At 34.7% G+C, this 15,116-nt stretch overlaps 1 protein-coding gene across 1 annotated transcript in view; it reads right to left on the bottom strand.

The window, feature by feature from the left end:
* CNTLN (centlein) overlaps positions 1-15,116 on the bottom strand; it is a 197,219-nt gene that overhangs the window by 119,750 nt on the left and 62,353 nt on the right. The window contains 2 exon segments of the mRNA XM_063423407.1: positions 10,161-10,195; positions 10,197-10,322. Of these exon segments, the coding sequence (XP_063279477.1) occupies positions 10,161-10,195; positions 10,197-10,322 (161 nt within the window).

Genomic DNA, 15,116 nt, shown 5'->3' with positions numbered 1-15,116 from the left:
GGTGAAGTTCCAAATTGTCACAGTAAAACAAACCCAGATATAACTGAAATTGCATTTTATGATGATCAAGTGCTAGTATTCTGTGATCCCAACGGAAACAATGACTTCACAGACTTCATTAGACAAGTTATAATACCACACAGCTTTTCTGAGGCCAAGAACCACTCAGAAAACAGTTCTTTGTATGTGTGTTATCTTAGCATGTGTGCAGCTCAAAGACTTTACAGACTTTTAGAAAAATAATTATATTTTAAAAATAACTTTATTTTCTCCTTTGCATCTCGTTTAAAGGAGATGTATACAAAACATTGTAAATACAGTTTCACAACACACTAGTATAAGAAAACACATTTGGAAAGTAAAAAATTATTACTGCTTCTCTGACTGAGAAACAACCATCTTTTGTACTCATCTTTTTTAAAGTGTTTAGCTGAAAGCTATCATACTTTGATATTAAAAAAAAGAAATTAAAATTACATCATTAATATTGAAAATCCCATGAGTTGCAAATGTAAAGTTAAAATTACACTTACCTGTGTATTTCAAACCCTAAAAAATACTGTTACTTTTCTATCACAGATCTGAGCATGGAAAAAGTACAACTTTGCAAGTTACAATTTATACCTGCCCTTTTTATAAGGATAACAATTTCAAAATAACAGACAGTTTGCAGTTAGGAGAATAGAACCATATGAAAAATGTTATTGGTACTTTCCATCATTAAATCCTAATTATTTACTCAGTGCGTTGTGTCATGTAAATTGGTCAATTTCAGTTCCATATTACTTTCTCCAAAGCCTGAGCTTTCAAGCAAATACTGATAGACCTTTTGCTTTCCTCAGTGTGCTTCAGTGTTACATAGTAATGAAATACATTATGATTTCATTTCATCTTGTCCACTACAAATATCTTTTTCTACAGTATTTGTTAGTTGCTTTACAAATAGTATTTTGATACCATTGTGATGATTTTACATTACTTTTTTGAGTATTTCTAAAAACTGGATGACAATTCTGTGAAGTTTTGATGCACAGAGGGTACAAGAAAGAGAAATTTTTATTGTATATAAATTATGAGTTTTCTAACAGCGAAACCCAAATAATTGTAATGTAAAAAGCATTTTGCTAGGATATGTTTCGGCAACTGAAATGACCAAAAATAGTAAAATGGAATTTATAGCACCACACTTACAATGTGATATCTGCCTTTTTATTAATGTTGTATTATTACCAAGACAGAAAATTAAGCTCAAACACAGACTTCAAATATTCACATTGCAATTGTGAGTATATTGGACTAAATCTAGAACTGCCAAAATAAATTAGAGATGCCATGTCAAGCTAAGTTCTTATATCATTTATATTTCAGTCAAAATCAGAATTTTGAAGACTCTACTATATAAGTCTAATAAACTGAAATCACTGAAAAGCTAATGTTAAAAAACAGTAAGTCATACTCTGAAAATACAACTTGATGGATTTTTGCATGGCAATAATGGGTGTAGTTTTGAAATATTTTCATTATGTATTTCTCATATGGATCTAACCCTTTAATTTAGTCTAAAAAATCTGGTTTGTGTTTTTGTCTAATAATCTTAAGTGACATATATATGCAATCTATGTACTTCCATTGTTTTACTGGTATTTTCTATTCTGATTACTTTTAAAAACTTCATAATGAGAAATTATGATACTACTGTAAAAGTGCAGGTGAATTCTGCATTAGGCAGAACGCACACACCTGTCAAAGGCTACAAATGGAAACTTTTACATGCTTGTTAATCACTGTTCTTCAACCAAGTGGCACTGACACTGCTGACATTGTCTTTGGTGTCCACAGCACAGAAAGTGGGAGTCAATGCAGAATGACGGCTTCAATTCAGTAAATATATTTATATATTTATTACTGACATGAATAATAGTTATGGTATACTAACTGAACAACTAAATGCATACATAGTAAGATCTAAATATAAATTTTCTGTAAAGCAGATTGTAATTTTTCATCACACAGATTACCAGAATAGCCAAATAAAATGAAGCAAAAATTTGTTCTCACCAAAACAAGTGCCAGATTGACTAGATTAACAATACAGTATTTTTAAAAGGCATCTTATACCCTTAATGGAAGAAAAGAGAGATATTCTTGGTAAGAAAGCCAACACTAAAAACCTCATTTTTGCCTGACTCAATGTAATCTGAGCAGCAAGAAAAGTTTAAACCCAGAAAAGAGACTTTCAAAACACTGATGTACTGCACCCCTAGTTACTCAGTCTCTGAGGAAGATACATTACTGTGTCAGCAGACATTTCCCACAGCTGTGGGACAGCAGGTCCCACAGGCTGAACTTTCAGCAAGGCATTAATCTGAACATGCTCAAGAAATCAGTTTTTCATAGCAGAAATAGAATTGAACTTAAACTAACTTCTTCTCTTAGGAAGGATTGATTAAAAAATTATAATAGGAAAACTAACAGGTGTCCACACTACTTTTGTGTCTTTTTAACCAAGCTTCTCTTCCAAATCCATTGTATTCTGATGCTGCAGTCAAGAGACAAATGGAAGAGTTAGAAAGTTCCTCTTAATCCTGCTTCATCACACTCAGAAATTCACAAATTATCAGAATTCTAGTTATCTAACAGGTCAAGAGAAGATAATCACTGTTTTTTTCCCCTCCAGAAATCCCAGGTGGGCAACTAACACCATAATCATTACCTTTCTGAAATTTATACTGGATAGTAAAGGTGGTGATGGGAAATTTGGCTATAATCAAAATCCAGTCAAAAACAAGCATTATGATACATTCCCAAAAGGCATACTTCAGCCTTTCAGCCAGAGCAAGACTGCAGGTTAACAAAATTTGGGATATTTGTTACAGCAGAATGCAAGAATGACTTTTCATTTTACTCTCTGTGTTTTCACTTTTATTTAAAGGACACAATTCTTTCTCCATTTCATTTGTTTACATCACTTAGGAGTTAAAGCCTTTGAAAAACAATCAAAACTTCTAGACTGGGAAACAATCTAACATTTTGTCAGAAATTTGGAAACAATAATCAGTCTTTCATTCTTCCTATCATTTTCTACTCCTATGGGCTCTCAAAATCCATACAGGACAAAGTGAATTACTTCTTGCCTTTTTCCAAGGCAGATCAGAGATAATGTCTCTCAGGCAAAATTAATTCAAAATCCAGATAGACTGATATTTCAAATGAGTCCAAGTCATTAAACATTTGCATTGAATTTTTTGTGCCTACTGGATTTTATATTTATATTTATATTTATATTTATATTTATATTTATATTTATATTTATATTTATATTTATATTTTTTACTTACATCATCTCTAGAAGTACAAGTTCAAGATTAGCCAATTTCTTATGGAAATAAGTATCTCACAGAAAATAAACAGTTCATTTATCAAAACCATATAATGTCCTTCCAAATGAATGGAACATCAAGACACAGTTACTTCCAGCTATAACTATATAAGCTCATTAGCTAGATCATACTGGTATGACAATTTGCTGGTTTTATGACTAGCAGTACTTAAGTGGTTATAATTATAGTATCTGAAAGGTAGCATCCTAGTAAGATGAATGGAGAACATCAAAAATATTATGCTTTTTTCTAGTTGGCAGCCATATCCCCTAATGTGCCTAATGGGGTTTTTTAGTAGTCAGCATTTGTCAGGACAAGACAAATAGCATGTCTTTTGACTTGCATAAACTTTTCCAACCTTTCCTGCTTTGAAAACAGTACTAACAAAAAACATGTTCAAGTATAAAACAAGCTAAATACGTGTAAAAAACATATTCACACACTATTCACCTTTTTAAACTACAGTTTATGCACTTTTTTATACAAAACCAACGTACTATTCCATAGTAGTTGATAATATTTTGATTCTTTTTTAAAAGAATTTACATCAGAAAATTTAAAAACTAAAATTAGCTATTAGAAAATAACATAGGTAACTGAAACAGCTTCCAAATTTCCATTTGGCTCCTCACTCTTCGTTTTCTGTTTTGTAGATCAAATAAATCCTTAATATTTACATTACTTTGGGTTTAATGCTGATTTCTGACCCAGTTTTAGAAGAGGCACCATATTTAATCACATTGCAGTAAGTACATTTGAAAATACTCAGAATTGCACAGCACGATGAAACAGGTCAACCATTAATAAAGTCAGGTGTATAAAAACAGGATGTAAAACAGAGATCAGAGGATGAGAGGTAGAACATTGCATAGAATATCCAAATGAAAACCAAAAGTATTGGATATTTTTTATCTCAGAAGTAGCAAACTTCACTGAAGAAAATAGTGGAATCTTGACTATATGTATGTGAATGATTATACTTCACTTGAGTGTAACAGAACATGAGATCTACCCAGTAAACTTTTTAATTATGAAGAAAACTTACAAAAAATAAATTTTGCTTATAATTTAAAAATAAAAAGGAATACATTTTAAATAATTCCTTACAACATCTTACGACATTTTATAGGGAAAAAAAAGCACCAGCAAGCAACACACAAGTAGTCTGCAAAAATTGTTGGCTGACTGTACTTCAAAGTTATAATTGTCCTGTCTCTGACAGGCAGCTTAGATTGTTACAGGTGAAGATACTTAAAAACAAATGAGAAAAGAATAAATGTATCAGAAATCAGAACATCGTAATAAATTTAGTCTGTGACACAAGAGCATTATTCATCAGTCAAAAAGGATAAGTAATTTAGCTGAATTGCACAAAAAATAAAGTATTCTGTATTTCTCAGCTATCCTAACGATTTCCTGTATTAATTTACCAGACTTCATCAGAAAACTCTTTTTTGGTACATCATTGAAGAGTTACTTGAAACAGAAAACATAATATTATCAAGTAAGCAAAAAATGCCAAACCAAAGGCAGGACTTTCAGAAGCAGAAGATGGAACTGTAATGAAAAACACTTCACAGCATGATAATGGTGGGATATGGAAATACTAACATATACTGAATATGTTTAATGGCAAAATTATCTCAGATCAGACCGAGGAAAGCTGAGAAATTAAAAAAAAAAAAAACAAAAAACAAACTAGTAAAACTAAATAATCAATGATGCTATTTATTGGATGCTATGTTAAGCAGAATCATAATGCAACTGGAAAAAAAAACTTGCAGAGTGAAACAGTTGAAAAAAATTACCAACACTAACAAGTGTACAGGATTTATTTTAAAGGTTTAGATTCCTCCTATGCGCTAAATGTCAGCTAATGGCCGGGGTGCATTTTTCAGTTCCAAAAGGTATTTGGTTGATAGTGTAATGAATTTTCCTATGATATCAACTTAAGTATGAGAGTAGGGTCATTTGGGAGACTTTCCTCAAACTTTCCAGTGAGGAACTAACACTAAGGTAGATCCATCTAAAAAAAAGTAACAGCAACCATATATATGCAGTGTCTATGAAACAAGTATTCTCCTACATGAAATGTTTTACCAACATGCTCACACACTATAAAATATAAAAACAGTATATTACAGAGACCCAAGTAAATAGAATCATAGAATCAATAAGATTGGAAAATACTAGAAGATCATATAGTTCAACCTTTGACCAAAGACATCATGTCAACTAAACCACAGCACTAAGTGCAACATCCAGTTGTTTATTAATCCAAACATACAGTAAAACTGAACATACGATAATTACAGAAATTTTAGGAAGTTAGTCTAAATTAAGACACAGTAAAACTATAATGGAAATTATTACAGCACCACTGCAGAAATCCATGTTACAACCCATGCTTTTTATGAGAATTTGAAAAGAACAAGGGCAGAAATCAGCTGAAGAAACTGTAGGGTGAAGGTGAAGAGACAGTCCAGATAGACTATATATAGCATATATATATGATATTTTATTTGACTTTATTTATATTAAATTTTTCTCTCCCAAACATTTGAATATTCTGCAGATATCTGTCTACATCATTACACACATCAACTACTGTGGTCTAAGAATGCCAGTACAAGGCCTTTCAAGCATGAAAATTATTGCCTGTGAATGTACAATTTAATATCACCCTAAGAGACTCAGTCTACCCAGGATTTCTTCAACTTCAACCTACAGGCACATCAGATGCCAAAATCTAGAATGCGACCAAGTGTACTGGTGTTTAGCATACAAGAAACAAAGACTACCTTAATTAACATACTTTCCAACAATAGAAAATAGTATCTGAGCTTCAACTTAAGTGTGGGAATCTGTTAAAGATCTGAGTTCCTCAAAACCTTCCCAAGGTAGACATGAAAATGACAATACACTTGTTACTAATGTGGGCTTCAGCACATTTGATGGGGCATGTAGTTTCTCCCCTGCCTTATCCCCTTTCACACGTGTGAAAGAACTTGGGCTCTTCATTCTAATTTGAACAGGAACCTGGAATACCACTAGCATTTACACATCTATATAGGCTTAGTACTTATTTTCAGAATTTAATACTGCTTACATAAACACATTTATTTCTAACTATGCTTAAAGTTGCTGCTGTTACAAAAATACTGGAAATAAACCAACCTTACTACGTAAGTAATTCAATGTTCTGATGACTATTTCTTGGGCATGAGAGAAAGCAAACTACTTCTATAAGACACCATGAGGACTAGCAAAGGCAAAGTAGCAGGTAGAGAATTAACATCTGAAAATGTATCTGTCACGTTCCTATTTTTATCTACTTGCTGATGCACATGATGCAGATTTCTGTGATGCCTCATAAGTGGAAATTCTTACTGTGCTTTCTAATTACTAAATCTAAATAGTCTCATTATACTATTGCACAATGCTTTTCTTCATCCACAGACATGCACGGTACCACTATTCATAGTATTCTCCATGTGAGAGCTGAGGACATAAATTATCATTTCCTGTCATTCCAGGAAATAAATTATCATTTCCTGTTGAATGACAATGGTATTTCCATTCCATGAAAAAGGCCTTCCACCAAAACACTTTTAATCAGTATAATTAACATGGATCTTAAAGGCCACATCAGATCAGGCGAAAGTACTGAATTACAAAAACAAAGGTCTTAAATTGTAAATTTCAGAAAACTGTGATAAGCTGGTGAAGTACTTCAGAAGCTCTTCTTGTCTTATTATCCCTAGTATTGATTGAAATCTCTCCACCTTGAAATTGTTGGTGAGGACAAATCTATTGAGTCTCATTAAATCCAGCATAGGAATGATGTCTCCAGAGTATTTGGGACCACTAAAGCAGATGCTACACATTTTAGAAAAATATTCTCTATCCTTGAGAATATGAACTACAGCTGTAATATGAAATAGACATCAATTTATTTCCATAAAAGCTCTAATGTAAAGGAGTTATTGTAGAACACGGCATCTTTAAAATTTAAAACTTAGACAAAAAAGATATGTGAAGTCAACCCTATTTGATAAAACAGATTACTTATATTTACATGATGCTCACTACAGCTAGAACAGAAAATTTGTGGTCCTCAATAAATTTACACATAATTCAAAGCAAGTTTATGGCTTCAGATTTATCAGAAATATTTTTTTCTTTTTTTCAGCCTACCATTTCATACTACACACTAACATCAGCACAAAGATCTGTTTTTCTCAATGGCACCCTGTTAATATGAACTTTGAATATGTGAGCCAACCATACTGCCTGAGCTACAGCACACAGTGCCTATCTGACCACTAACAGAGGGGTCATTGATCTTGCTGTAAGGGACAATATATCATAGGATGTACACGCTGATAGGCTCAATGCCATTTGAAGAAGTAGGAAAATATTCCTTTGTGACTCTATTTGTAGAACAGCTGACACGTCCTTATCTAGCTGTTGCAGACTGCATATTATTAATGCAGGGAAGACAAACAGAACACAGATTTGTCTGCAAATAGTTTGTACCTCTCTCATTCAAGCAAAAAAAATAGACATTTCTAATATTTCTATAGATGCTGAGTTTTCCAAAAGCCTTCAGTGATTTCAGTATATCATGTGACTTGAAAAGTCCAATTTACTTTGAAGCAATTACAACTGGCCTTTTTATACAGTTCTGATCAGAAATACAGAATAGGACTGTCATCATAAATAAATTCCTTTCCCCTTCCAAAGTTCTCTTAACTCAACTTGCCACAAATATCAGCTCTATTGCACTGTGACTTCAGGAACTTCACTTACTTCTTTTTTCACCTTTTTTCACTTTTCCCATATTTTTGCAGGTTCAATATTTTATAAAAGGACACCTTATCAGTTCCACAGTATTAATTTTTTAGCAGATATGAGTTGGTTTTTGCTGATTTAAGAAGTTTAAGAGGCCTTACTCCTTGCTTAAAAAACATTGAATTCATCATCTCCAAACCAGCAAATTTTAGAGTCTTTTGTAAGCTGGAAGTATTTGGCAGCTATCAAAAATTGTTTTTGATATCCACACTATTCTTTTTATAAGGTAAGATAGGCCGAAGTTTTAAGTCCTGCCTAAGACTGCCTAAGAACTGAACTAGCTTTCTGAAACAATCATGAATATTCAACCAAGTCCAGATTAGATGTGGCTATATCAATATACCCATTAATTTTACATATTACTTAAGCAACTATTTTTCACAGGACAGCTCAAACTCTTTCCCATATCGAAGAAATACTGGCAAAATCTCTACTGTGCAAGGTAAAGTAACCTTTTAAAGAGTTTTTTCATGCTATAAAACATTCTCATGAAAATCCAGTTTTGTTTTCTTTCATATTGTATTGTAGAACTTGTATGGAAGAATATGCTTTTATAGACACCAGTGAAGACACATCATACTGGGTGGTTTTGTTTGTTTGTTTTGAGTGACTCAAAGGATCCATTCAACACCTTCAGAAGCATTGACTAGAGAATGGAAAATAAACAACTAACAACTCCTGACACCTCTATTCTCTTTTTTTTTCATTCTAGAATTTACTGTGTTTTGTCCCAGATAAATTCCCCCTGCCTTGTACATGTTCTGAACAACTTTGATAGAAAGTCTACCTGTAGCTTGACTGAACTACTATTGCAATGCAGAAATTATTTAATATCTGTCATCACTACAGTCAAATAAACCAGAGTTTTCTAGGGTGTTTGCGTTTTTTTCCACTCCTTTTTATGCAGCAGCTCTTTATGCTGGTATTCCACAAAATTTATAAATACCTTAGCAAACCACATCACATAATACAGGATCACATGTCAAGTAGACAAGAATGTGTTGGGCACAGCAAGCTATAAGACACTAACCAAACACATCTTTAGAAACCCAGCACTGATTCTGGTTTGACTGAGGCCTAGCTCCACAATTTTGTTACAAACTGCACACTTTAAGTAAGATGACAAAGGGAAGAAAAACTTTTGGGAAAAAGCACTGGCAATACACAACTTCAGAAGTTCCAAGATAGTAGAAAGTGTGTGAAAATTGTTTCTACAAATTCTTCCTTGCCTTCTTCCTTTTTTAATCTTTCTAAAGAGAAAGCAAATATATCTTCTATATTTCTTACAGATTGAAAAAAATATCTAATTTCATAAGCCTAGAAGAAGTTCTGAGTAATGCATGCTTGACAGATCATTAGAGTGAACATTTTCCCTGACATTCAATAAAAACATAAATCTGTTCTGCAAATGTATGTATTGTTCCAACTTTGTGAACTAGTTAACCATTTCAAAAGATACTATAGCAATAATTTTTCCAGTTAATTTTTACAGAGCAGGTTTTTGTATTTTAAACCACTAAAATTCTTTGTGATTCACACAAATACTTTTAGTGAAAAGAACATCTTCCCCTGAACTATGAAAACCAGTTTTGAGAATGTAGTAATTTAAAGCGCCTAGCCTCCAGAAGAGGAAGAAGAAAAACACGGTTAACAAATTAGATAAAGAAATTTCTGTGCTTGGCAATTCAGTCCTATTTTTCTTCAGGTGCAATGAAATCCTAATTTTTTAAGGCTGATCAGTTCAACGCATGCAAGGGGCCAGACATGCTGGCACACAACTGGGCCAATAAGCATGGATACTCAACTATATTTTGGCAATGATAGAAAAGCCAGAGATCTAGAAGATGCAACACTACAAAGAGCTTTGATTAGTCTCTGCATTGGATGGATATTAACATGAACCTTATGATCATAAAGCAGAATAACATAGTTTTTGATATGTTGTTTTAGCTGTGTGAGCATTCTTGGTCTTGCAGTACTTTTTGTGTATCAGCACTGGGAGCCTCTAGCTGCTTTATCAGCTCAGCCTGCTGTGTTGTATCTTCAGTGTTTTGTCTGTGAAGATTCTCTAGCTCCTCTAACTCCTTCCTGAAGGAAAAAGAACAATGACCTCTGTTAAAAAATTGCATGCAAATAATTCTATTGTAGATAACAAGCTTCTTATCTTCATTTATTTTTCTGTCAATTGCATTGAAAACACTGTAAGTTACATATAAAATATTTATCATATACTTTTGAGAAATATCTACGAAAGAGTTAAGTTTCAAAATAGAATGGCTATTTCCCTGTAATGCTTTAACTAAAATAAATAGTCACCACTTCATCTTTTTCTAATCAATACTCAGTTAACTCTTTAGCAATGAGTCAAAATGTAAAATACATAGAATACATCAACTGTAAATAAGTTTATTTTTTATTACCTAGAACAATCAGAAAAAGATAAAACATTTTCCTGAATTTGCAAAGTATGTGTGAAGCAAGCTTTTTTTCTGAAATGCATCTACTCCCTCGACACGTGAATATGTTTGCTGATAAATTACATTTTGTCTGCAGGTACGGCATATTGCAACAATCATGAACAAAGTAAGCAAAAACTTTGGTGCATATTATATAACAGAATAAAACCCCTACAAAGACAATAATAGGAATAGTGTAACGCAACCATAGATCTAGTATAATCAGCTTTCTTCATAATTTTACTGTACTGCTGATGGATTTTCTAAATTAAGATCAAGGTACAGTAACATACTATAAACAATAAGAAAAATTTCAAATATTTTCTGCAACATATATTAAAAGTACAGATGAGTCTATTAACCCCTGTTTATGTATTTTCTACTAAATTCTCTTTTAATTCAAAGCACATTTCACACTAGTATTACACAGAGATACTGGAATATATATTTAGCACTCCAATTAATTTTCTTCCTTACTTCCTCAAAGAATTTTCTCTGTAACCTCTAACACATATGTAACATTTCTGTGACTATAATTATCATTAACGGCAGTTATCATTGCATTTTTCTAGTGCTTCTGGAGATATCCAGGCAAAGGTTAGTGTACAAAAAGTAAGCAGCAATACCAACTTCATTGTCTTCTTCCAGGGGAAAACACAGAATGACAAATAAACAATTTTAAAAGAAGTTCACAAAAATTGTTTTTAAAAACCTATGCCACTTGCCACTAATTAGGGTTTGTGATTAAATGATTATTCAATAAATATACATCTGAATATATAAGAATTCGAATTACATGTACAATACAACAGTCAGTTTTGTTAAAAAGCACCATTTTAGAAAGTCTGTTAACACAGCAACAAAGGGTAACACTTAAGGACACACTAACCATGCTTACTAGGACAACACTAAGTCCTGCTGTTCTGAATGAATTGTAAAGTAATTTTTCGAAGTTAACAAGGGGAGAGATACATTAAAGACTCCTGATGTAAGAAAGTGCAACTGCAGTATGTATTGCATATGTACTGATTTACTTCTGTTCAAAAGAACAGCAGCAGAAATATGGACACGGTGATATATTAACGCTTTCTGACAGCTGTACAACAGGCTTCCAAACATGCACTTCTTTAATTTCTCTGTCTGCATGTATACAGTAGAAAATAACACATCCTTTCACTGCAGTCAAAACACAGTTTCTATTAATTTTGCACAGGTTCTCCAATCGGGTCTTCATTTTATTATGGAAGAGAAAAACATGGGATAAGGTTGAATCCTCAATGCCAGTCATTGCTGCTCTTTAATTTGTATGCAACATCAATGCAGTTTATCTGTGTCTGTCACGCGAGAATGCAGTATTATGTGTTCTCTAATGGTCTGCCCACAAAGTGTATTGAGGTCAATGGGAATCTTTTTTGTTGACTTTATCAGACTTCCAGTTATATCCTTAAGGGGAGGCAGTGGAACGGGAAAACTAAATCTTGCAGCCACACAAGAACCACAGGAGAGTCAGAACACATTAACATGTTTGCCTATGTTAAATTCAATGTTTTTTAAGTGTAAGGAAACTCAGTCTCAAATTACAAGTCTCTAAATTACTCAAGTCTCTAAATTACAATACATTTTAGAAATCAGTTTATTTATTCATACTTGCTTTTGCCTTTAGTAAATCAGGCACTATTTTTACATCATAAATCAATGGGGAGCCTTCTTTTATTTCACTTTTACAGACCAATATGGAAATTACACTAACTTTACCAGTTAGTGTACCAGTTAACTATTCAGTACAAATGTGCAATCCAAATAAATTCACATAAATAAGCACCTTTGATAACAGATGAGCCAAATCAATGAGGGGAGCTTTAAACTAGGAATGTGACTTGGGTTGAAAAATGTAACCAAATGTAACCAAAAATGTGTATTCTATTTTCATCTGTTGAAACCCATTGGGAGATATTGTTCTTCTCTCCTGCTCCATCCATCCTACCCCCGCACCCATCCTCCTCCAAGGGACATCACCTGTGAATGGGCCATTTAAGGCCTCTTACCTGACTGATAACATCACCTCATTCCATTGTGAGATGCTCCACCCAGTGGGAGGAGCCAAAGCCTTTCCACTGGGATAAAACCTGCAATCCCAAACACTAATGCAGCTGGTTTTCTACCGAATTCTTGGAGGAAGACCGGACCCATCTCGCCAGCACTGGACCCTTTTCTCTATAGAATTGTTTCTACTTCACAGAACAATATTTGTTACTCCAGGAGGACTTATCTGGACTGCTTCCAACACCCTGACAACAGGGTGTCAGGTCATATCTCTGACTCTGTCAGGGTTTTCTAGGACTTTTGTTTATTTGCTCGTTTGTTTTTTGTACTACTGCATTTTTTTTTTTTTAATATTACTAGTAAACAACTGTTATTCCTATTCCCATATTTTTGCCTGAAAGCTCCTAATTGCAAAATTGTAATAATTTGGAGGGAGGGGTTTTTACATTTTCTATTCCAAGGGAAACTCCAGTTTTCCCTGACAGATACCTGTCCTTCCAAACCAAGACAGAACGGAATGGATTAAAGATGTTAATGTAATGACAAGCGAGAGAGCTGTGGCCTGGACTGGCAGGCAAAAGCAGATAGGTAGATATGGGCAGAAAAGACCTTGTGATGAGCAGGAAAATATTCAGGAAGGATGTTCGCTTTATGCACATAAATGACGGAGTGCTCACAGTATGAGGGAGGTCCTTAAGAGTCTTCCAGATGACAGGAGAAATGGGTGAGCATGTCTTCAGAAACAACTCAATCTGAAAGAACCAGTCAAGTTCTGGAGAAATGGGTGTGGGCGTCTTCACAAATATCAAGCCACACAAGTTTGTTGCAGAATCCAGTGCAGGCTGAACTTCAGGAAAGTGTGCAGGCTAAACAGACTTATGAATATTAACTTTTCCAGCCACAATGTGCTTAAAGCTAATTTTAATGGCCACGCAATGCATGCTAGGCGTGCGGGAGATACATCCTACGGGGGAATACGTAGTAGGTGACTCAGGAAGGCTGTACCTTCCTAGTACCTCAGCCCATGGGAAAAGGAGGAGGGCAACATGCAGTCGGGAGTTTAGTTTAGGAGGCCATGTCTTCCAAAACCCCAAGATAGACCCCATAGAGATTTAGCCTAGTAGACTCTCTGCCTTTATTCAAATAAATTTGATTCTGGCAGGACTCCTCTGTCTCCTTTGTAGAAACTGGCCTTTCACATTGTGATTTTCCACACACTGGGAAATAAGCACAACCAGATGTCTATCTAAAGCTGCTGTTCAAATGGATGCAGCACATCTCTGTGGAAGACAATGGGAGGAATGAGAGATCTGTCTGCAACTTCTGGACGCAGTGAGATCACAGAGACAAGGTGGGCCAACTCACATGACTGAAGCACCACCATGCATGGATACATGTTCTTTAGAAAGGTCTATGTTCAAAAAGAAGGTTCTGGGAAACTAGGGCAGTCAACTACATCTTAGTGGTGGTGATGTAATGGAGAAAATGATCACTGGGAGTCCTAAGGGAAATAATGTTTACAGATTCACAGAATATTCTGAGCTGGAAAGGGACCACAATGATCATCAAGTACAACTCTTATGTAAATGGCTCAGACAGGGACTGAATCCATAGCTCGATGTTATCAGCACCATGCTCTAACCAACTGGCTTGGCAGCTTTCTCTCAGGGAGTTACTATCTCAGTGGATAAGGGATGAGCACTGTATGTTCTTCTTTTTGTCTGTAGTAAGACTTTTGACATAGTTGCACATAAAGTGCTATAGACAAACTATAGGTATAAGCTAGGTAATGGACAGTAAAGTTCCCTTCAACTGGTAGAACAACTGGGTTTGAATAGTTATGATCAATGATGCAAAGTCCAATCCAAGACCAGGTACTCAAGCAGTAGCCTAGGGGCTAACTGCTTAACTAATCAGAGCCACCACTTTTCAACATCTTCATTAATGACCCAGACAATGGGACAGAATGCACCATGGCAACTTTGTGCTGACACAAAAAAGGGGGACAGCATAATAGTTTGGGCTGCCACTGAGAAGGACCTTGACAGACTGGACAAAGGGCTGGACAGGAACCTCATGAAGTTCAACAAAGACAAGTGCAAATTACTGCCCCAGGGGCTAATAATCCTGTGTAAAAGCACAAGCTGGGAACAGACAAACTGGACAGCACCTCGTCAGAAAATGCCCTGGGGATCCTGGTGGACACCTGAATGGCCATCAGGTAGTAATGTGGCCTTGTGCCAAATGGTATTGACATCGTGAGCAGCGCAGAGGACAGTGTTGCCAGCAGGGCAAGGGAGGTGATCCTTCCCCTCTAGTCAGAAGTTTTAAGACACATCTTGGTGCTGTGTCCAGTTCTGGACTCCCCACTACAAGAGAAACA

This window comes from Prinia subflava, chromosome Z, assembly GCF_021018805.1.
Source record: "Prinia subflava isolate CZ2003 ecotype Zambia chromosome Z, Cam_Psub_1.2, whole genome shotgun sequence".
NCBI classification, from domain to species: domain Eukaryota; kingdom Metazoa; phylum Chordata; class Aves; order Passeriformes; family Cisticolidae; genus Prinia; species Prinia subflava.
The sequence above is the reverse complement of the archived record's forward strand: the minus strand, read 5'-3'. Positions and strand labels throughout refer to the sequence as shown.